This window comes from Aricia agestis, chromosome 8 (genome assembly GCF_905147365.1).
Source record: "Aricia agestis chromosome 8, ilAriAges1.1, whole genome shotgun sequence".
Lineage (NCBI taxonomy): Eukaryota > Metazoa > Arthropoda > Insecta > Lepidoptera > Lycaenidae > Aricia > Aricia agestis.
In genome coordinates this window covers 13829727-13853227 of record NC_056413.1, presented here as the reverse complement: position 1 = coordinate 13853227, position 23501 = coordinate 13829727, and the positions used below count along the sequence as shown (strand labels likewise).

At 36.9% G+C, this 23501-nt stretch overlaps 1 protein-coding gene across 2 annotated transcripts in view; it reads right to left on the bottom strand.

Moving 5' to 3' along the window:
• The window catches only part of LOC121729551 (disabled homolog 2-interacting protein), a 224627-nt gene that overhangs the window by 174555 nt on the left and 26571 nt on the right, over positions 1-23501 (bottom strand). Inside the window, exons 1-2 of one of the 2 annotated variants that reach the window (XM_042118092.1) lie at positions 17224-17350; positions 15036-15959 (exon numbers count right to left, since the gene is read on the bottom strand). The exons of the other annotated variant lie outside the window; for it this stretch is intronic. Of the exons in view, the coding sequence (XP_041974026.1) occupies positions 15036-15834 (799 nt within the window). The 5' untranslated portion in view covers positions 15835-15959; positions 17224-17350. Of the gene's footprint in view, positions 1-15035; positions 15960-17223; positions 17351-23501 lie in introns of those variants that run through there. 2 annotated transcript variants of the gene reach the window in all.

Sequence of the window (23501 nt, the reverse complement as noted above, 5' to 3'; positions counted from 1 at the left end):
GGACTAATATTGGGCCACCGCATTGGGCCAGCGCTTTGGGTCAACGTGTAATGTATAGAAAGTCACTCCCAAAGCTGCAGAATTTAGATGAAAGGTGTAGAGAAACTTTTCAATTACTTTGAGTCCTGAAAAAGGACATGTGAATTATCCTTTTTTTTATGAAATTAAGGGGCAAACGATATAAAACGGGTCTCCTGAGGGAAAGCAACTAACCAGTACCCATGAAGCACTCGCCACATCAGAAGATTTGCAAGTTGCCAGCCTTTTATGAGGTGATATAATGCTATCTTCTTGAAGGTTTGCTCATGGAAAATGATTCCCTCACAAGAAAGAATGCGCGAGCAAACTTGCTGGCAACTGGCTGGCATGAATCATAGTGCACAGATGATTTATCGATTGCAACTTGTATCAGTTGGCGTGGGAGGGAAAAGGGAAACGTACAAAATGGTACAGAGAAAGCTCTCGAATCCATCATATTATTCTTTATGGTTTGGAAACCGGTGAGTCACCGCTACAGCTAGATGCAAATTTAAGCCTGTCTGAGCCTAAGTATTACAAATAGCTGCAAACAGGCACATTAGGTGTGCCTGGGCCTCTATCATGAGCTCTTAAATCCATTCTCTTTACGTCCTTATACTGACTGTATAAGGACGTAAAGTGAATGGATTTAAGAGCTCATAATAGGCCCCCAGATATGAATAATTTCTGGGTATTACGAGTTACGACCGAAAATTTAAGACAAGCCCCTGTTTCGACCTATGTACACGTAAACATACGACCACGTGTAATACGTGGTGTGTTGCATTCTTAATGTCAGTTAGAAGGGTAGTAGTGTTAGTGGTGAAGGTAGAGAGAGTATTAAGAAAAATAGTTATAGTAAGTATACAAAATAAATCAATGGTTCTTAATTCTTCATGAACACTATCTATACAATATGTAAAATGTGTATGTGTAAACTGTAAAATTTGTTAGATATGAAATCTTAATATAAACAATTATTCATTCAAATAAGCAAAGCGTTATAATTAGACGTCTAATATTATTATAATAGTCTACGAATAAAACAAAACAAATATGCATCTCAAGCGCTACATTCATTAGAACATAATGAATCACGAATAGCTGAATGGAACGGAATGTACAGTCGCCAAAACATCTAGTATATCGCTTTTCAACCTAAGCCCCATAGCAATAAGATGGTAAAGTGATATTCTGTCACCGACTGTACACTATAGACCCGTTCTTGTTACCACAAATCATATTACAATGATAGTTCCCACAATGATGTAAGATGCACTGTTGAATAACGCCTATTAGTTTTCTATCGGAAACTGCCGAAGCCAATGCAACATGCAAATTGCGAAAAAATTCTTGCGATTTGCTTAACTCATTGCTAAATGCAGAGTTTTCTACATAGTGATTAAGTGCTCAACGAAAAGTAATGTTGAAATGTTTGTTTAACGTGTAAATAATAGTTGGGGGAAAATCAAGAGAAGGTTTTGAAAACACTCACAAATTGCTGACAAAGTTATAGTTTTGGTAAAACTTAATATACACTACTAAATATACAGGGTGTAACAAAACAAAGTGATAATACTTCAGGTACACCCTGAAGTATTATCACTTTGTTTGTGAGTCCCCTGTATAGAGTTCACTGTGTAAGTAGCAGCGCCGAAAAAGTATTTTTTTAAACTTTTGTATAGGCAATCGCATGATACTGGGGCGCTCCTATTCTAAGAGATATTACCCCCAACAGCGGGGCTAAAATGGTCGCTTTGAAGAATCATATTATGAATCATGTTATGATACATTCTTTTAAAATCGCAAAACGCAAGTCTGCTTGCAATTCATATTTAGTAATTCGTACTAATTTGACATTTGTCAGTTTGACAGTTTTGACAATTCATTTCATGAATTGATTGAGAGGAATTGCTAAATATGACCATTTTAGCCCCGCAGTATTACATTCCTACTTTCTACTGAAAATCATGTATCATATTAGCATACAATCGATAGGCATAAGCATCGCAGAACCACATGAAGTTTGAGTGCGTGGGACGCGGATACCTCATTCTTCCCATGTTACGAGCTTATGTCAAACATGGTAACATGGTAAAAAGTACTTTCTCTATTGATGAGCGCAATCCGAACGGAAACGGGTTGCGTTCGCGAATTCTATGAAGTAGCAACTTCCTTCCTCCGGCATTGCAGATGACTGATTGCCAGCATTGTTAAACATTATTGCCACTGCAGCTCCGCCTTGCAAGCGTTAAGCAAGGTGAGGGAATTGGTTTTTACGACATTCTTCAGAATAAAATTTTCCGATGATAGCACTACTAATGGTATGCATGTACAATGAAATAAAATACAAACATTGCCGGGTTTTATCCGAACAGACGTGTTGTCACCATTAACGGAACGTTTTTTGAGGGTATTCCAGCCATTTGGTTGTATGGACGTACTAGCATCAAATCACTCCTTGAGCGCGGCATGCAGTGCACTTGCCAAAACCGCGGCCTGACCGAGCATACCACCTCGCTCGGTCGGAAGATCTTCCTTAGCGACCACCACGCATTATCTCGACAGAGTCAATTCGGAAGATTGTCAAATAATGTAACGATTTTAAGTAAGTTTAATAAGACTTTGTAATAATGAATTCAATGCGTAATAGAACTGTATGTCTCTACATGAGGAAGTAAACAATTTACATATTATCTAAGTAGAGTACTAATGTTGATTGCCGATAAAACATTCGAAGGTCGGTCATTGAACCACAGGTGGCCTTGAAATGACAGACGAAGTAATTATCAGTTAGTAAGTGCTACTTTTTTTATGAAAATACTAAGTACTTACTATCTCGGGATGTCCGGAACAAAATCTAGGTACTTAGTTCCCTTTTCTAGTGAAGCGCTACCTAGAGTTTGAACAGCTTGCCTGCACAGGGCGCATTTTAGCTACACATTATATAACTCGTAAAATTACTTACAGCATAACTAACCTATCCAACGCTTTGTGTAATATATGTAACCTGTCAGTCCATGTAAATCTTGAAATATGTAATCATGTAATCCTGAAATCTAAGAAATAACCCTAAATGGCCCTAAAATTGGTGACACATAACATTATCTGTCGGTAAAAATAGGCATTAGTGACAAATACTGTGTTACTTTATATCGAACACTGCCGTAAGCATTCGCATCAAAGCGTTTTACGACGGACAAAAACAGTACGTGCTACAATTCTGTAGAATGGGTATTAATGTTAATATATCCCAGCACGGCTCTGGTCACGAACTCTCATAGAATAACTTAAGCTTTTGTGTCATCTAAATGGATTTTAAAAGAGGTCAATATAATAGGAGTCAGGATTTTCAAAGAGTTATAAGTACTTTATAGGCAGGATATGTTTTGAATAAAGTTGATAGGGGACTGTTAGATACCATAATGCTGTTACATTTAGTCGGGTAGTAGGACAGACATTATAGTTTTATCAAGGGACACGAAATCGGTAATTGGTATTAAGCATAAATATAATCAAAGAAGTTTAAACTAACTTACTTTTTTATGGCAAGCCCTTTTTTATTATGTTCGCATCATTGCCATAAGATAATGTTAGAAAGTCAAGAAAACTCTTAATTATCTGCTCTATGTATGACCGTTCTGGTGAAGCAACAAGGGAATGAACAAATAAATACATCAAAAAATGATATGTTTGTTAACTTAAATGTAGGGGAGGCATTCAATCCCAGTTCGCTCGCTCATATTTTGTTAAAAATCACGAATTCGAAGTCTAGGATTTTCTTAATCTGCCCATGGGCCGGTTTTAGCACTACCAGCGCCCTGGTCGAGATTTCCTATGTTAAAAAATAACATAGACATAAAAATAATTACTAACATCGCTTAAGTATGATCCCAGATAAAAGTTGCCTCGTACTCAGTATAAATAGCAGCACTTTAGGAAGTCATACATCAGGGCAGCTTTAAAAAGAACCACTTTATAGTGAAGACGTAGACCGGTATCGATTATAAAATATATTTGAATGTCTTTGAATGAAATATACTGCCGGTGAAGTTTATTACCCCATTAAATGGAAGATTTATCACCTTTTAATGACTGAAGGTACTGCTAATTTTAAACGTTAATTTTGGTGAGAAGAGAGAATATTGCAATGAAATTATAGAGAGAAAGAGAGGAGGTTTTGTACGGGAGTAGGTTGTGGATGGACACCACCACCGAGAAAAAAATAACCAAACGTGCATTTGTACAACAAAAACATAAAAGTAAAATAGATTTATTAATAAAAACAATAATCTACTTTTTATAAAAGTGAAAAAAGTACCGGTAAAACTCGCCTTACCTAATAAGTTTGTAAAACGTAAGTATATAACCAAATTAACATAATAATTTCTAACAGTTTTAAGCCCTAACCGGTCGGGCTTAAAAACTGCTGTAAAAAGATAAGAATTTCCGTTAGAAGAGTGGAATCACTCAAAAATCGGAAACATAGAATTACTAAATTTTGTGAGAACATCAATTTTATATTATTCTCATCAGGCAATAGGCATACATGCAATAATAATTAAAATAATATTGTTGTTTTTATTGATGTTATAGTATAATATGGTAATTATTATCAATTATGATTATAAGAATAATGAATTATTATACGGCTTATAAAATATAGGACCTGGATGACCGAGCTTTGCTCGGTATAGCAAACACTCATTGACATCGTGTTACTTAATAATGCCATCTCCTGGTCGTTAAAACAATTAGTTGCTCGCAAAATAGTATTATTATCCGCCAATAGATGTCAGGAAGAGTCATATTTTTCAATTTATCGATTATCGATAAAACACGAATAAAAAGACATTTTCTGAAAATTATTCCTAGCTAGATCGATTTATCGCCCCCGAAACCCCCTATATATATTTCATGAAAACGGTTGGAGCCGATTCCGAGATTCCAATTATATATATATATACAAGAATTGCTCGTTTAAAGATACAAGATTAATAATCTATAATTAAAGCAAATAAAAATATAGCACATTGAAATTACGTAATTATTATGAAATAATTAATTTAATTCAATTAAAATTTACGGCAATTGCTTTAACCACATTACAAGAAAATGTTGAAACTGTTCTTGCTATTGTGAGGGCTCGCGTCGTCAAACCTTGAGTGAACGATGATACCACATCTGCATATAAAAAACCTAGACTGAGTGATGCATGATGATTTAAACACTACCTATAAATAAAAATTAGCCCAAATCAATAGGCGTTATATTTTTTTCGTAAACTGTACCACAAAACGTAAAGATTGTGGGATATACTAGGACTCGCTTCGCTCGCCCTGATTATTGACATAATATTTTATTTTATTTACTACTCATAACTTAGAGTTTGGACAATATAACTCTTAAAATTAGATTTTCTTCTTAACTTTAGTCAAAGATTACTTTTACAGTACCCCACTGAGCTGCTGTTTTTAGATAAATCTTAAGACCAGCATGACATAAGTTCCAGCATAACAGAACTGGCGAGCAGCACCGTGTGTACTAGATTATCTACTAAACTACTTTCTCGCTAAATCTGACCAAATTTCGTTTCGTAGTTTTTGCGTGAAGAAGTAAAACACATACGCGTGGCGTATCTAAAATAAAATTGTAAAGTAGGTAAAAAGTTTTAAATTCTTATAAAAAATATAAGAATTTAAAAACTTTCTTAGTTTTCCACCGCAAAACTGCAGTAGCAGTAAAAGGATATCGGAATTCTCATCAAAATTCATTACAGTATAAAAAGTTAGTGTTACGTCATGATAGCTGAACTGGTACTAAACCTGTCTGGACCCAGGCCTGGCGGGACAGGTGTACGGCGCGTGCTGTATCCAACTGTACCGATGTTTCTGTTTCATTTTTTGTCCAACAACAAAAAAGGACGACCTAACATAGTTTCAATAATGTTATAATTACTTAAGCACGCGATAAATAAATGTTATTGTACTGAGTCACTGCACCCGTATGATCCCATTTTGGGCAGCTGCATTCACTACCATAAACCATATTACTTATTCTATTTATTCGATTCTATTCGTCGAGGATACTCCTTTTCTAATATCGACCAAGTATTTAGTATGATATCTACTGTTACAATTACTACTAATCTAGCTAAAAATGTTTGAAACCGAAAAATAAATGTTCAATTTTCAAAACTGAATGATACTTTAAAGTAGCCTTCTCTACCTAAGATTTTTTTACTCCACAAATTCCATGTACAGCGAGGAAATTGATTTCTAGGCATTTGTCACACCAACGTCATTTGGTCGGTTCATGTCAATTCAATGTTAATATTATTTTTAATTATTGTAATCTGATGGATGGGTATGAGTATGACGTAACGCGACCAAACTACGTAGGTCCCCATCTGCCTAGGAATCAACTTCTCTGATAGTACAAGAAAAAAACTTTATTACTCAAACAGCTAACATTACAATAACAACCTTTTATTACTAAATAATACATATTAATCATAATGCATACAGCTAAATGCTCTAGTAGTAATAGTCGAGCTCAACAGTTGAGGCGTTGCCAAGCATAACTAGCGAGTCAGTTCTCACGGTAGACAACGTAATGATAATAATATGATGAATGATCGTCTAGTTATGTACTACAACTCAACAAGTAGTATGAACATGGTGGAGCTTTTGACTAAGCGGACTACGGCCGTGACATTTCAGAAGTGTGTGCAGTAGATACAGTATGCATAGATATTAATATTTTTATTATAAATATTATCTGCGATGGAAAATTTATGTCGTGACACAATATGCCAAAACATGCAGCCTAGGTTCCGAAATAAATATTATGCTGCAGGCTAGTGCTCAAGACATGAATACACCTGCCACTGGTGTGACAAGTGTGAAATTCCAGCAGGCATATACGTGAAAGCACTGGCGTATATTTCGGAACGAAACTACATCATGAGCCACTCTGGCCAGCTGCTATGCTGGTTTAGATTTCGGAACATACCTACGTCCACGGCAAAACCATTGACCAACCATGACAATTTTTTTTGTAAAGCCACGGTTCAGTAGAATCACGTAGAACTCTATGTTTAAGACTTAACGGCGCGGTGTCGCGTCGCGCGTCGGCAGAAGGTATCAAATATACCATGTTCACACATAATTTTGTGGTTAATTTAATATTCATCGTAATAATAATGTTCGCGTTTGGTGATTGTTAGGAATCGAATACCGCTGTAATACTATACCAATGTTCAAACCGCCACACCCGAGCCGCCTCATAGTATAGCACTGTGCATGGTCTATAATTTTCTTTTAAATACAAATAATTTCTAGGACAATAACAATGATTAGTTCTTTATAGATCCCGATCCCGCTTTCGCAGTGAAGAAAACTGTCAAGTGCACGGGTTTTAGTGAACAAAATTTTACAATGTTACCCATGAATCCTTTCCACTGATAAATCTTTCCCTGTGATACTAAAAGGATGAACAAAGATAGAAACGATAGAAATGCCAGAGAGTAGAGAACGAGCGAACCACACTGAGAAGAAAATATTATTGACAGGAGGTAGAGAAAAACTAAAGCTCACATTAAAGCAATATACAGCTATAACATAAAGTCTAAGCCATTATAGCCTATATAAAGTATGATAATAAAAGAAAATTGTCGAATTTCAACCTTTAGACCTATGTATCGTGATTATATAATCGGATTAGTATAATAACTTAGAGCCTCTTAGAGCATTAGCTGCCAAATCCTACGTAATTTCGAGACACCAACGCAGGGATTAAAAAGAAATTGCTATTAATATAATGAACACCGATTGTTGTTTCGTGATAAATATTTTCATCCATTTTGAGATTTATAAAGTGTTTTTTTTTTTATGAAATAAGGGGGCAAACGAGCAAACGGGTTACCTGATGGAAAGCAACTTTCGTCGCCCATAGACACTCGCAGCATCAGAAGAGCTGTAGGTGCGTTGCCGGCCTTTTAAGAAGGAATAGGGTAATAGGGGAGGGTAGGGAAGGGAATAGGGGAGGATAGGGAAGAAAGTAGGAGAGGGTAAGGAAGGGAAAAGGGTAGGGAATTGGGCCTCCAGTAAACTCACTCACTCGGCGAAACACGCTGTTTCACGCCGGTTTTCTGTGGGCCCGTTCTCCGGTCAAGCCGGCCCATTCGTGCCGAAGCATGGCTCTCCCACGTCAATTTAGCTATTTTACATAACAGAAAAGATTATATCCAGAAGCTAGCTTCTGCCCGCTGGCCGCTGCTACGCTCGCGTGAAATAGTGTCCCTTTTTACATGGGGAAATGTTCTGCGCATCTCCGGCTGATTGGAGACATTAACCGGGGTATGTGCTCCACTCCCTACTGAGACAAAGTTTCAACACGATCAACCCACCGCACCTCTGCTAGAGCTGTCTCTAGCAGAGGTGCGGTGGGTTGATCGCGTGTAGTATCCCTGCCATACAAACTTTGATTCATTATTAAACTTTTTCAAAGTGTGTCTGACTTTCTATTTATAAAACATATTGTGTCCCTCTCATTGTGAAAAATTGTAGCGAAATATTCTTATTTCTGTCTGTTACGTCTTCACGCTTTACCTATTTAAGACTTAACCGATTCAAATAAAATGTTGTATGAAGATACTTGAAAGAGACCGAGGAACGACAAACAATTGTTTTATTGTGGCAAAATGCACGGTTATAATATACTAGATGCCGCCCGCAACTCCGTTGCGCCAAAATTAGTTTATCGCGTGGGAACCGTAAATTTTTTCAGGCAAAAAGTATCCTATGTCCTTTTCCGGGACTCAAAGTATCTCTGTACCAAATTTCAGCCCAATCGGTTCAGCCGTTTAGGCGTGAAGAGGTATCAGACAGACAGACAGACAGACAGATACACTTTCGCATTTATAATATTAATATGGATTTAAAACATCATGAAACTTATCTTTACGCTAAATATTAGAAACCAATTACGAAAATAAAGCGTAAAAAGGGCTTTAGCAGAAACAAAACTCTTAGGTTTCATTAGATAACCTGGAACAAACGTACCTTGCCTTATCAGTGGCTCTGTAAATGGAGTGCACTCGTTAAGGTTTTGTAGGCCAACGACTGGTACCAAACGTACCACGATAGGCGAATCTTGATCAAGAGACTTCGCCTTTACCACTCATGTCCACTCGTGAGCTTAAATCTACTTAATCTACCAATAAACAATGTATTAAATGGAAGGATTCAAGAACGTATTGTAAAGGGTAAATCGAGGCACGACCTTGAAGCAAAATGAACTAGAAGAAAAACTATTTTGTTTATTACTCAGGGCTTTTTTGTATCTTTTCAAATACAGTCAAAAATAGAGTGAGATGGAGCACGGGACTACATAATAAAATATAGAGCAACAGTACTTTTTTTTGTTTTCTTTTTTGTCTTCCCACGGTTTCAGCTATAGGTATTCGTATATTATTTCCCATAATCCTTCTAAATTATTTTCCATCGCTAATAACGGCTTTTCTGCCTCAAACAAAAACAAAAGAACTATAATTTGCCACTTCATGGATTCCCCTGTAATTTATAAGTGGCACATCAATCACCCTTTCACCAGGTTTCCTACTTCCCGCTACTGGATTATCAATTTCATGTAAAAATTATGGTTTGTGGAAGACCAGGATTAACCCTATCATTAGATTCATGCATTTTTATTTAATCCCTCTATACTCTTTAGCATGACGTATGCAAAAATTTTACTGAAACCAAAATTTCTTGGAACTGTCCAGATTCCAGATATTTGGAAAATTTGTATGGCATTTAGGAAAACAAAATTCGTTAGAAGATCTTAACAACCTACCAAAACAGAGACATCCGTTTTAGCTCCCAAGCCTGGCGTCAAATTTCATCCAGATCACGTCTCACTGCTCAAACACTCGTGCCAACGACCGCGCCGAACATAATATAAAAGAACAAGCACTTATGCAATCGTAACAAATTACGTTTGATAACAATGCAAAGCCGAGAATAGATTACAACTTAAATGGAACGCATCACAAGAAATTCTTTGTGCGTTGTAAATTAAATTAAGATGGCGCCCATAATTAAAATGAGTGTTACAAATTGGATGTTAGATTAGGATTTTTAATTGATGATGGAACGTGATGTCCATCCTATAAAGTTTCTTGGAGTGAAATTTAATGAAGGAAAGATCCTTATAATACAGGCAGCGCCATTTTGAAAGACGGTTTTGGTTATCCAAAAAATAAACTATTTTGTATGTCCCCTGAAACAATTTCAAGCTCCCTGCATGATGTTATTCTCCCATTTTTTTTATTAAATAAGGGGGCAAACGAGCATACGGGTCACCTGATGGAAAGCAACTTCCGTCGCCCAGCCATGGACACTTGCAGCATCAGGAGAGCTGCAGGTGCATTGCCGACCTTTTAAGAGGGAATAGGGTAATAGAGGAGGGTAGGGATGGGAAGGGAAGAGAATAAGGAAGGGTAGGGAAGGGATAGGGGTTGGGCCTCCGGTAAACTCACGCACTCGGCGAAACATAGCGCAAGGGCTGTTTCACGCCGGTTTTCTGTGAGAACGTGGTACTTCTCCGGTCGAGCCGGCCCATTCGTGCCGAAGCATGGCTCTCTCACGTATATAATAAATTCTAGCATTGAAGATAACAGCACTTTCTTATGATCACCATTTTATATTCAATATATTTATTAGCTACTAGACAATGGCGTTATCGGAGCTAATAGGATTTTATTAGGAATGATCGCCGTAAGTCCTGCAATTATCTTGAGATACTGATTGTGCATTCCAGGCTGTTCGCTACGTGTGCGGTAATGGCTGATCGTATCGATCGAATAAAAAGTACTTCTGGTACATTCCGTTTAAGATCAAGTCCTACGAATGAAAGTTTGCATCTTTTTCAAGATTTGAATGATTTTACGATGATTTGAAGAAGTAAAAGAATTCGGAAAAGGATGCTGATTTTACAGACATTTTAACTGCAGCGAACGTATCCGTTTTTTGTTCTCTCTATAGTTAAGTTTTTCGTACCAAGGATATAATATATTATGTTTTTAAAATTTTATTTTCTAGCTTTAGAAATATAAGTAACTGATTTACGTTTTTATAAAGCTTGACTTTTTCCCTATAGAAATGTATTGCAGCAAATTACAATTGTCTTGGTAAGACTTGACACGGTAATCGATGTTCCCACGGTGTATTTGATATTTCGTTGCTTTTGTTACAATTGTGTAAGCCCGTATTATCAATCATTAACTATGCAATACTAGAACAGCCCTATTAAAAGGAAAGCTGCGTACGTCTTAAGGAAAAATCATATTGGCATTAAAAGCAAGAAAAAGTAATTTAAACAAAATCTTATTATTTATGGCGAGTCACATTTAGTAAAATAAGTTCAGAATTTAATAATATTAGGTATTATTGAAACAAATATACTTCTAGCACTTAATAGAGTTATAACTAAGTTTAATAATACAATACTTCGAGATAATATTGATCAGTTAACTATATTCTCAAAAGTAAACAATACAAACAAAATAATTGTTTCTTCAAAAGACCAAAGCCACATAACAACAAAAGTAGAGACAACAACCTTATGAACGCTCATATATCGCAAATGTTTCAAATTAGCAAATCTAAAATCTCAATATTACCGTCCATTAGAATCTGTAGTCCAATTTACCAGTGTATTATTCACCGTAAGCCAATTCGTATTGTTTCAAATAGCTGCCATTAGAAGGTATACCACCGCAATGTCATACTTATGAGTGTACTTTTTTACCTCCGTAACTGTACACCGCAGATAGAATTGTAACGGTCTTATCATTTTCCGGACACAGGGTGACTCGTGACGTGACCAATTGTACGGGATAAGACCGTCTCTACGATAGACCTTAAACGGATCGAGAACGTAGAAAGTTCCAACTTTTGAGTCCGACATTGACATTATCGACTGCATTTTAATATCACCTGATTATACTTGTAAATTTAATGTTTAAAGCGTTGTATTTTAAAGTTCGCCTCGTATATTGTGATATTTTGTTTTTGTCAGACCATTCCTACGCGATTCGCTCGTTTCGCCTGTTTTATTTTTAAAAGTGACATTTTTAACTTTGCTCATTTCATTTAAACTTTCGGAGGTTTTGATCATGATTTCACCATACGAGTATAACCCAGTTACAACTTACAGCTGATATAGCGGAATGTAAGTGCTTTAAACGTAGCTTAGAAAATAACAAAGATCATTTACATATTTTATTTCTGTATTCAAAGCAATAGTATCGGAACAGAATATTATGTCGGCCGCGTAGCTCTCGTAAGTTAATCGTGAAAATCCTAGTATAAATTAAGTTTTTCAATTACACTTCATGTAACTTAATATTTGAACTAGGGCTTAATGCGTATGCAAGCTCTTCCTGCAGAGCCTGTACTACAGGAAGGGCCTCATTATAAATTATAAGCAGATGTCGCTATTACATACCTCAGTCATGTACGGGAATAATTTTCTTACTAGATTTGCATTTTTGGACTGGCCCGGTCGTGTGAATAAAAAAATATTTTTTATTCACACGACCGGGTCGCATGACGTGGTTTTGACCTCATCTTCGTTTTGTTCCTAATGACATCCATTTTTGGATAAACGAGTATTATAAGCTACCGATCTTAATATCTTAAAGTTCAGTTTTAATTATTATTTATTACCGTTGCCAATTTTGAGTCAGTATATGGATGATATTTCGAGATTGTTATCTGCGAGTCATCAAGCGTGCGAAAAACTATTGTTACAGAGCAATGTTAGCTTGGTTTATTAGGAATGACCTGAAACCTACTAACCAGACTAGTTACGTTTAACCAAGATTACTCCAGTTCTAGGAACATATTAACCCGTTTTCTTTTTGATTTTACACGAATTTACAGTACACTACTTTCACTCGCTTCAGTTGAATAATAACAAACTGTTATTCATTCATACATTTGAATGTCCTGCTTGATCTTTCTGGCAACCCTAGCGCTCGGTACAATAAATGACATCACAGGTTCAACAGACCTTCATCGCTAACAAACTGAGCCCTTTAGTTGGCCTGTAAGGAACGAGATGTGAACGACTCGTAACTCTTTAACAATGAGAAAACAACTCGTAAAACTGCTGCAGATATAAATTAAGTCACGAAAGTGCAATTTAAAATGTCAAAGTCTTGAACTTGTATGTTGTTGACTAGTTTCTTAGCGTTTACCTGTGTATATTTTATTACTTTATCAACACTTTTCTAAGCTACATTAAGTTTATTATCAATTTTTGTTCATTGCTTAGATCCTCTTAACTTTTTTATTAGACTTGTGAACGTTAAGACAATTTGCATGTTACAAGTGACTTGCGTTTCACTACAAGCAATTTCACTGCTTAATCTTCAGTAAGTAGTCTCATCTTCGAAAGTTAGTGCGTTATAATTTTCATATTAGTGATATGCAAAATGTGACGGCACGAGGCAAAGCAAATTATGGTAAGAGTGCTCACACTCAGATCTACCACTCATATTTCGTTCATAATTTGACCAAAATAGAAATTGTTAAATGCATCTAAGCTATTTTCCATCAGAACCATAAAGTTAGTATACCTAGCGGAATAGAGAAACAAAGGCCTGAGCAAGCGAGATGCCACTATCCGGAACACTGCGTGGTAAAAAGAGACGTGTGATACATGACAGCAGAACCAAATTTTTTTCATCTGTTTGACGCCCAGTCGGCACTTATCGGCACGACAGTTTAATCTCTTAGAAATATGCTTGTGTAAGTGTATACGTAAACACATTTTTACACACAGACGCAAACTTATTTCGGTTTCGTTTGACACCTCGAGATTGGTGCCCTATTCCGCTAGGTATATTAACTTTATTTTCAGAGCCCTCTTCTAGATGTGGTTTCGACTCATCTAATGAATATTAAATAGTAGCACCTTTCATCACGACAGCAAATAAAATAAATAAAAAAGTAACTGCGGTCTATGACACAGTATTTATGGTAATTGAATTACTACAAATATTTGGAGCAAACACGATTTGCAATTATAAGTAATAATTACAACTCGTAAGCTTGGCGCTAATGTCTCATATGAATATTTATTAATAGTCATATTAAACAAAAGTCTGGTCTGTAATGTCTGTAATAATAAAGACTTATTATTACAGACATTACAGATAATAAAGACTTATGGACATCGTTTAAATTCTTTCAATTTAGGTAAATGAAGGCTATGCTTTTCAACGTAGGTACATTTCATTACAACCCCTTCAGTTACAAATTACTTGTGAATTGTGATACATGAAATGAATTCAACTAATAACTCAGAATGTGTATCAGATCTTTGTTACATTATAACATTAATGAACCCGACTTGCCTTTGGTCAGTTTTTTGTCCATTTATCTCTGACATCTGATTTGCATGCGAGCCAACAATTGCTGTACCCGTACGTCCAGTAATTAGAAACTTGCGAATGGATAACGGTAACCAATCTGTAGCGCTACTTCAATAAAGGCTCTGACTTCCGTGATCGCCTTCATGCCACACACAATGTATTATTACATGATAGAGATCAGCTACTAATTAATAATAAAACATATAATAATTAATGAACGACCACACTCATTTCTTACAAACGACTCATGTCAAGTTCTCTAGACTTTGGTGATTCGAGAATCAGGAACCTGAACAATGCTAAAATTAATATGCACGGCAAAAAGTCGTATCTAGCTCCCACTACGAACGCCGGCGCAAAAACTGGATTTAATTTCGGTCAGACAGTTTACGATAGAATAACTATGCTAATACGAGTTTCCTAAGGTTTTGTAGCATCAGCGACAATGACGGGTGATTGATGAGACCGCGATCGCGTGCGTACCGTTCGTCGTATCTGATACGGCGCGGAGATAAATTACGTTGATGACCAAACACTTCGCTAATACTCAGTAACCTGCTGATTGACTCACCATTAGTAGCCTCCGGGAGCACGTGCAGCACCCCGCACAGGGTCGTCGCCACTGCCGAGTTAGCACTGGATTCCTGAAGTTCGCTGTCGATACGTGCAGGCTCAAACAGGGCCAAATCTAAGCCGTCCATATCGCTGCGAGCGGATATCTGATCCTCCTCGACGGCGATTCGATCGCAGAAGTTTTCGGGGGACTCCACATTTTTGGGACTCCGGCTGCAGACTCCATCGCTTAAGGGATCACAGCAGCACGTGTCCGAAAACGGCTCGAATTCCCTACAATCGAATTCGCATCGCTCGAAACTGTCGCAGGTACAGGACGATAGGGCGTCGGATTCGGATCCTTCGACTGGCAACAAATTGTTCCCTTGCACTTCGCCGTGTAAGGGTTCTGTCTTAGTCGACACGTAGAACACCCCCGAAGCTTTTTGTAGCTGCAGCGATGAATTTTCATCCTCGTGAGAAAGAGACGAGTCCTTTCTCAGTATGAGAGTATTGTCGAATTGCGCGCGGCAATCCTCGTAGCAGGCAAAGCTGGAGGTATCCGTCAAGTTTGAGGAGTGGTCCACGGAGTACACGTCCGCATATGGATCTCCATTTTCGCTCTGGAGCTGGGTTGCTCTGTAGGGAGCATTCGGGCGCGTTCCCAGGAAGATAGTGGTATAGGGGCAGGTATGTAGAGGTCGCGAGCGATCAGCTCGGCGGGGGTAGCTCGCCGCGAAGGGGTTCTGGGGCAGCTCCCCGTCCACGTTGATGTACGCCTCGCTCGTCGACAGCACGTTGTAGCGCCAATCCGGCATCGCGACACCATCACTTCTCCGAAACACAAGAAACGTACGCTCCACTCATCACCGGTACTAGAAATCTTGACACACTTTAGCCCGTAAAATCAATATTGCAAACCTGTTTGAGGGGACACACTCGCCTAAACAACATTCAATATTATTTTTGCACGACTGTTATTATGTTATTTGCCAATTATGAAAGTTAAACATTTACGACTACATGGACGAGTCCATTTCCCGGTTTTATGCTTTTATGCCCTTTCAATGAAATTAAATGTAATGAAATTAAATATTGTAGAAATTAGCTAGGCGCTTATCTGAACCTCGGCAGGTCAGCGCAGCTTTTTCTGGGTAAACATATCGGAGCGAATCAAAGGTCATTGGCTGGGAGTCGTGCTTAGGAAACGCAATTATTTTGTAAGTACGCTCAAATTGTTAAAGCGGCTCGATAATCACAGATGCGGGCTCGTGACCACTCGGTGAGCTCCCAAATATCTCGCAACAGCTTAGAAAAAACTTGATGGAATTTGATAGTATCTAGTGATTGTTCGGGGGTTTCGTCACATCTAAATTATTTGAGGAATTCTTTACGTGGTTTAATATGGAGGCACACACCTTAGTGCAAAACAAACGATCATAGAGATTTCTCAAATTTAACTACACATTTTAAACTTATCAGCCAAAATATGAATATTATAACAATCTAAGTTCTAACATTGCTCTCCAACGATACAACACGAACAGATCAACCCAACGTTCAACGCACTGTATGGTAAATTGCTTAAATTATGAATATCTTAACGGATAATTGGCTTAAGAGACAGTCGTTATGAAAATTGTCCCGAGAGATTCCGAACTGGAAAGTGCCTAAAGGCATTTTAAGTAGCTCGGAGCCGCTACGTATTGAGGATTTTAAACCAGGTTTGTAGTTGCCAATGAACTCAGAACTAGCTGTAGTATATGATATTAACTTAAATTATTTGTTCACGGGACTTTAACTTTAATTATAGCGTGTTAACGTAAGCTATTATTTTATAAATCTAATATATAAAATTCTCGTGTCACAGTTTTCGTTACCATACTCCTCCGAAACGGCTTGACCGATTCTCATGAAATTTTGTGAGCATGTTGAGTAGGTCTGAGAATCGGCCAACATCTATTTTTCATACAAAAAAAAATTGCAAAACAACGTTTGCCGGGACAGCTAGTTAAAATATAGAGCCAACTCTACTACCATAGGCTTTACGTTTTATTAAAAAGAAGAGGCAACTCTACACGTAGTTAGTAGACACGGTTTCAGCGAGTCTCCGAATCCCTTATCCCAGCCAATATCTTTTTTCCAAAAACTTTAAATATCGAAACAGATAACGGCCGTGCAATATTGATAAACTAAAGAGTTTTTACTATTTGCAACACAAGCACAGAACTAGCACTAAACACTGTAAAACATCGATTTTAGAACTGGCAATCGATAAATTGTTTGAAATTCGAATTCGTTTTGGCGCGCCACCGGACAGATGTGCGCATGGCAGGCGCGCTCGAGTCGACTGGCCAGCTCTGACAGCGCGCACGGCGACTGTGTATAGTCACAGTAGTGTTCCTATACACTATACAGTATATACCATACGATACTATTTAGTAGTTAGTACAGCATACACTTTGCAGTGCAGCAGTGCGCACTCAGAGAAAAGTTTTGGAGAACAAAGCTTTCAGTCATAGAAAAAACTTTCATTGGCATAATCATTAACTTTATAATTTCATGCTGCATATAAATAGTACAACACTAAATCGGTTTTTCTCTAAATGCTGCAATAATGCATGAAATCAATCATGCGGTCGTGGTAATGCAAATCATAACACGTCGATCACATAATTATTATTTCCTTGTATTTAATAATAATAATAATTGGAACTGGAATTTTGATGCACTAGTCCGGAGTGTAGATCTATCACAGACATAGATCAAGATCTATGTCTGTGAGATCTATGTATAGACTTTACATAAGACCTACTTTTGGGACCTTTTAAAAACTTAAATACTTTTTTTAACAAATATAAAATTTGTGAAATCTTGCTCTATTCTGTGCTCTACATAATATAACATTACGCTACAAGGATACATAGCACTCTCTTTACAAAGCTAAATGAAGATGCACCCCAGGCCAAGACCTAGCAAAAACAGCTTTTGAATCGTTTGATATAAGGAGTTCTGCATTTGAGGACTTTTGTATTAAAAAATAATTATTAAGGGCGAAGTCAAACGAGCGTAATTTGTGAGTTGTGAGTCGCAGAATTTCGATTCGGCAGAATTCTGCTGCATTCAGTTTCATACAAAAGTCCTGTTAATTCACACGAGCGTAATTTGTGAGTCATGATTTGTATGAAAAGATATTTACGCGGCAGAAATTCTGCGACACACAACTCACAAATTACGCTCGTTTTCACCGTTAGAGGAATTGACCAAATTGTTCAAAATATTCAAACTGTTCATTTCATCTACTTTAAGATCTCACATTATTTAAATAGTAGCAATTGTTATAAGTATTAGATATTCAATAAATCAAAGAAATATATATACTTTATTATTTGTTCATAATGTTATTTGGTTCCTATAAATTATACATATTTCGATTTTCCAACGAACTTGGCACTCATTTAGATCTCCATTATTTTTACGGCGAAGTCCTAAGACAAGCATAATGTTTGTATTGAACTTGGCTCTCCTTTTCTACATTTTGTTTTTTTTTATGAAATAAGGGGGCAAACAAGCAAACGGGTCACCTGATGGAAAGCAACTTCCGTCGCCCATGGACACTCGCAGCATTAGAAGAGCTGCAGGTGCGTTGCCGGCCTTTTAAGAGGGAACAGGGTAATAGAGGAGGGTAGGGATGGGAAGGGAAGGGAATAAGGGGAAGGTAGGGAAGGGAATAGGGTAGGGGATTGGGCCTCCGGTAAATGCAAATTCTACAAAATCATTAATGTCTTTGGTGGGATTTGCAATTACATGTACAGTATTAGTTACTATTACTGGGAATTTAGTGTGTAGTTAACTACACTTATTATGTACGAGCTTTTGCCCGCGGCTTCGCTCGCGTTAAGAAGTATTATTATATACAAACTTTCATCCCCTATTTGAACCCCTTGGGGTTGGAATTTATCAAAATCCTTTCTTAGCGGATGCCTACGTTATAACATCTACCTGCATGCCAAATTTCAGCCCGATCCGTCCAGTGGTTTGGGCTGTGCGTTGATAGATCACTATGTCAATCACCTTTGAGTTTTATATATATAGATTATGAAACAGTTTTAGTAATTATAGTGCTTAGTTTTTACTCCATTTTCTTTGTATAATTAGAATGTCAATGGTCGATGGACGATAACTGGATTAGGAAATTCGAAAGTATTTTAATAACTAGTTCTATTAAACCTAATGGTAATTTTATACATTACTGCGTAAACTGGAGTTTGGAGAGACAAAGTTGTAATTAAAACTATTACGAAAATCGAAAATGCTACGTATTTTCGAAAAAAGTCATACTTTTTCGGTGAATTACGTGGTTAATTCCATAGTGCGTTTCTTTTATAACTTCGTTATCGTTTTTTATTATTGTTTAACCCCAGTTAACTCCTAAAAGCAGTAGCGTCATAAAAAGTCAGTAATACGTGTCGTTTTGTTTGACAATGGAGAAGCCTATTGTTGACTCTATCTATTGTTGACTTTTCAACACCGGTCCCAAATCTTTGTCAGGGGACCGATACTAAAGGGGAATTTAATGTTTTTTGTCAGGGATTTGTTAACGAATAGAAAGTCCTTTTACTATCACTTCAAAGTTTTGTGCCACCACAACACCACCACCACACTGTGCCTTTTTCTGTTCGTTAAGGGCATTCGTTATAACGCAGTCAACAGCGAACGTCAGGCAAACCCACGACGCATGCCCACTGACCGGATCCAAAAAACAAAAATGACAATGTTGGCGTTGCGTTCGTTGACGCATTCAATTATTGAATTCGCCAAAACGAAAGTTGAATGAAAGATGACGAAAATTGAAAACGAAAGCGCATTGTGCGGACATAGCTAATAGATATTGTAGAGCCAAGTTCTGGTGCGCATTAACGGAACGGATTCGAAGTTTAGAAAACTCTCCAACGTAACGTGGCTGGATTCCATTCAAACGTAATTTTTAGAGTGTTGACAGGCCATTTGGTTGCATGGACGTATCATCAATGCATAATTGCTAAAGGTTTCATTTTTTCATTTTCATTTTTTCATTTTCATTTTCAAAATGAAAATTAAAATGAAAATGAAAAATAATTGCTAAAGGTTTGTGCGCGTTGATCTATCAGTCAACGCTCCTTATATTTATTTAAAAGACTCCTATTATGTTTACAAGCTCCAGTAGAACTAGAAGTTGTCTGCTGGGATACCAGTGCAGTGTGATTGTGAGTCAGACAGGTTCTTATCACAAGCCGCTTATTAAATCGTAGACGCGTGGGTGGTTGTCATACGCCATTGGAACACGTTTCGCCAACATCTTCAGATGAAAGGCAATATTAACATTATCATCACCGACATAATCTGTAGGGTGTAGTGTAACAAAACTAAGTAATATCCATATTATGTATGTGTCCATCAGATATCAGATAAAGTACAACGCTACAGGTAGATAAAAAAATCGGATGTGGCAGCTTTCTGTACGACATAAGTTCGTAATCTTTCGGGAATTTGACATAATTAAATTTTATTTCCATTAATTTCTGAAATAATTTATGGCGATAGATTAGACTGATGACAACGATATTTGATACAAGGTCACAAAAAATAGTGGTCACATAAACTCTATCTATAGTTACCAAATAACCATCCCCTCGTTTTCGTGGCTTATCGTTATCGCTTGCAACAGTCAATGCAAATAGTTTCTGGTTTTTATGTTGAGGGTAAGTATTATAGAATTCGATATTCAAATTGCTGTAGGTTATAGGTATCACGTCATAATGAGGACTTTAATTTTGAAGGTTTTTTATTTCGGAATGTTTGTTAAAATTTTGTATTAGTAGACAGTTTTCGTTGCCCTTTAATTTACGAAACGTAAGTACTCGTAGCTACTATAAAAAGTCGTAAGTTACAATAATTCACAGTTCATACCAACTTGTATTGACCTACATGTAGTCTTCTACTCGTTTACTAATGCTCGTTTAAAGATATAAGATATGTATATCTTATATCTTTAAACGAGCAATTCTTGTATATATATATATATATATATATATATATATATATATATATATATGTCCCGCGCGGCTTCGCCCGCGTAAATTAGGAATTTTACAGAAACCGTACATTTTCTCATAAAAAATATTTCTCCTGAGATTGACGCGTTCAAGCAAACATACTCTTCAGGTTTATAATATTAGGTAGGTATAGATTTTTTTTAATTATCGCTTGACAAACTCGAGTCTCGATCTAAAAGACTATGAAATGGTATAATATGGTAGTGATGATGATGATGATGATGATGATGAATGTAATTTGCATAGTAGCATATGCTTTCTGTTCTTAGAACAACGCCGAAACTCCCAAACTTGTATCTATAAAGAATCAGGAGTTCTGTCAGCACCTTCCGAACCACGGTATACCAGGTATATCTCGGTGCAAAATCTTCCTTGTTGGTAGCATATGCTTAGAATACTTCTCACGAAACCAAAGTCATCACATGTTTCCCTATAAGTTTTGAGGAGTTCCCTCGATTACTTATGCATCCTTCATCAGATCACCACTTTTGTAAATATAATACCAAATTGGGATGATACCCTATATACCAAAAGAAAAATTTTGAAAATCGGTTAACAAACGGCGGAGTAATCGTTGAATATAAGAAAACGAACATAACACCTCCCCCATTTTGAAAGTCGGTTAAAATTGTAGCCTATGTGTTATTCTGATGTATAAGCTATATTATTGTAAAGTTTCATTAAAATCCGTTCAGTAGTTTTTGCGTGAAAGAGTAACAAACATCCATACATCCACACATCCACACATCCATACATCCATACATCCATACATCCAAACAAACTTTCGCCTTTATAATATTAGTAGGATATACAGGGTGTAACAAAAACAAGTGATAATACTTTAGGGTGTGTACGTGTTCCCTGTAGAGATTTCACTGTGAAAGTAGCAGCGCTGAAAGACCAAATTTTTTTTTTCACTTTTGTATGGGCAAGGGCCCGAGCGTCACGAGTTTCCCCATACAAAAGTGAAAAAAATGTTTGGTCTTTCAGCGCTGCTACTTTCACAGTGAACTCTCTACAGGGAACACGTACACACCCTAAATTATTATCACTTGTTTTTGTTACACCCTGTATAATTGGAATCTCGGAATCGGCTCCAACGATTTTCATGAAATTTAGTATATAGGGGGTTTCGGGGGCGATAAATCGATCTAGCTAGGAATCATTTTTAGAAAATGTCATTTTCATCGAATACCGAGCAAAGCTCGGTCAAATAGCTAGTTAGAACAAAACATGAGAAGATTATTAATTATTGTCTATGTAGTATGTACCATCGAGGAAGTTGATTCCTATGCAATTGACAGACCAACGTTATTTGGTCGAATATGTCAATTCAATGTTAATTGTGATCTGTCAGCTGGGTTTGACGTAACGCAACCAAACTACTTAGGTCCCCGATTTGCATAGGAATCAACTTCTCTGATAGTACAAATCATTAAATTACAATTATTGTAATTAAGAAAAACAATATACCAGTCGTAAGTTCTTAACAAAATATCGTAAAATTAAAGTTCGCCACTTCCGTACAAAACGAGTAATATTGTTCTATGAACATAACTTATTTACTTAATTTTATCTGTTATCCGCGCTAAAGCCTCTGTAGTCTATGGTCTGAATTTATTACCGTTTTCCGCCGGAGGATATCGATTGCGCTCTACTCTATGGTCAATAGTCTATTAGTCGAGTAATAAAATGGCTCGTATTATTTGTATTTAGAACACTTTTATGATTATATCAGCCCGCTGGCCACCGGGTGTACCGTGTAGCAAACAATAGACAAAGCTGCATTTTGGATGTGCGCCAATTTTCGCTTACAATGGCTGACTAGCTAGTTCATAGATGTTGTGTATCTATTTAGCACAATGTTATAACTTATATAAGTTATAGCGTAAACGAAGTGTGAGACTACGTAAGCAAAATAAGATCTGCCTAACTTTGTATTATGCGAAGTGTACAATGTACTATCAGAGAAGTTGATTCCTAGGCAGATGGGGGCCCTACGTAGCTTGGTCGCATTACATCAAACCCATCAGACAGATCACAATTAAGAGGATTCCACACCGCCCTTTTTTCCATACAAACGTTGTCCCCTGTTTCCTCCCTGGATAATGCTAGTAGAGTTAGAATTTTTTTCCTGAATATCTACGGCCACTAATACAATGTCCCTATGTTTTCTTTTTTTTCATAATTTAATTATTAAATAAGATATGAACGTTCAAAAACCCAAAAAAATGGCCAGATTTTCCGCTGTGTTCAAACGTCCAGAAAATAGATTTGGCTAGATTATACAAAAAAAAACAAAACATAGGAACACAGCTCAAGCCTTTTTTTAATCTTTAATGAAAAAAGTACTTAAATCGGTTAAGTTTTGGAGAAGGAATCAGGGGACA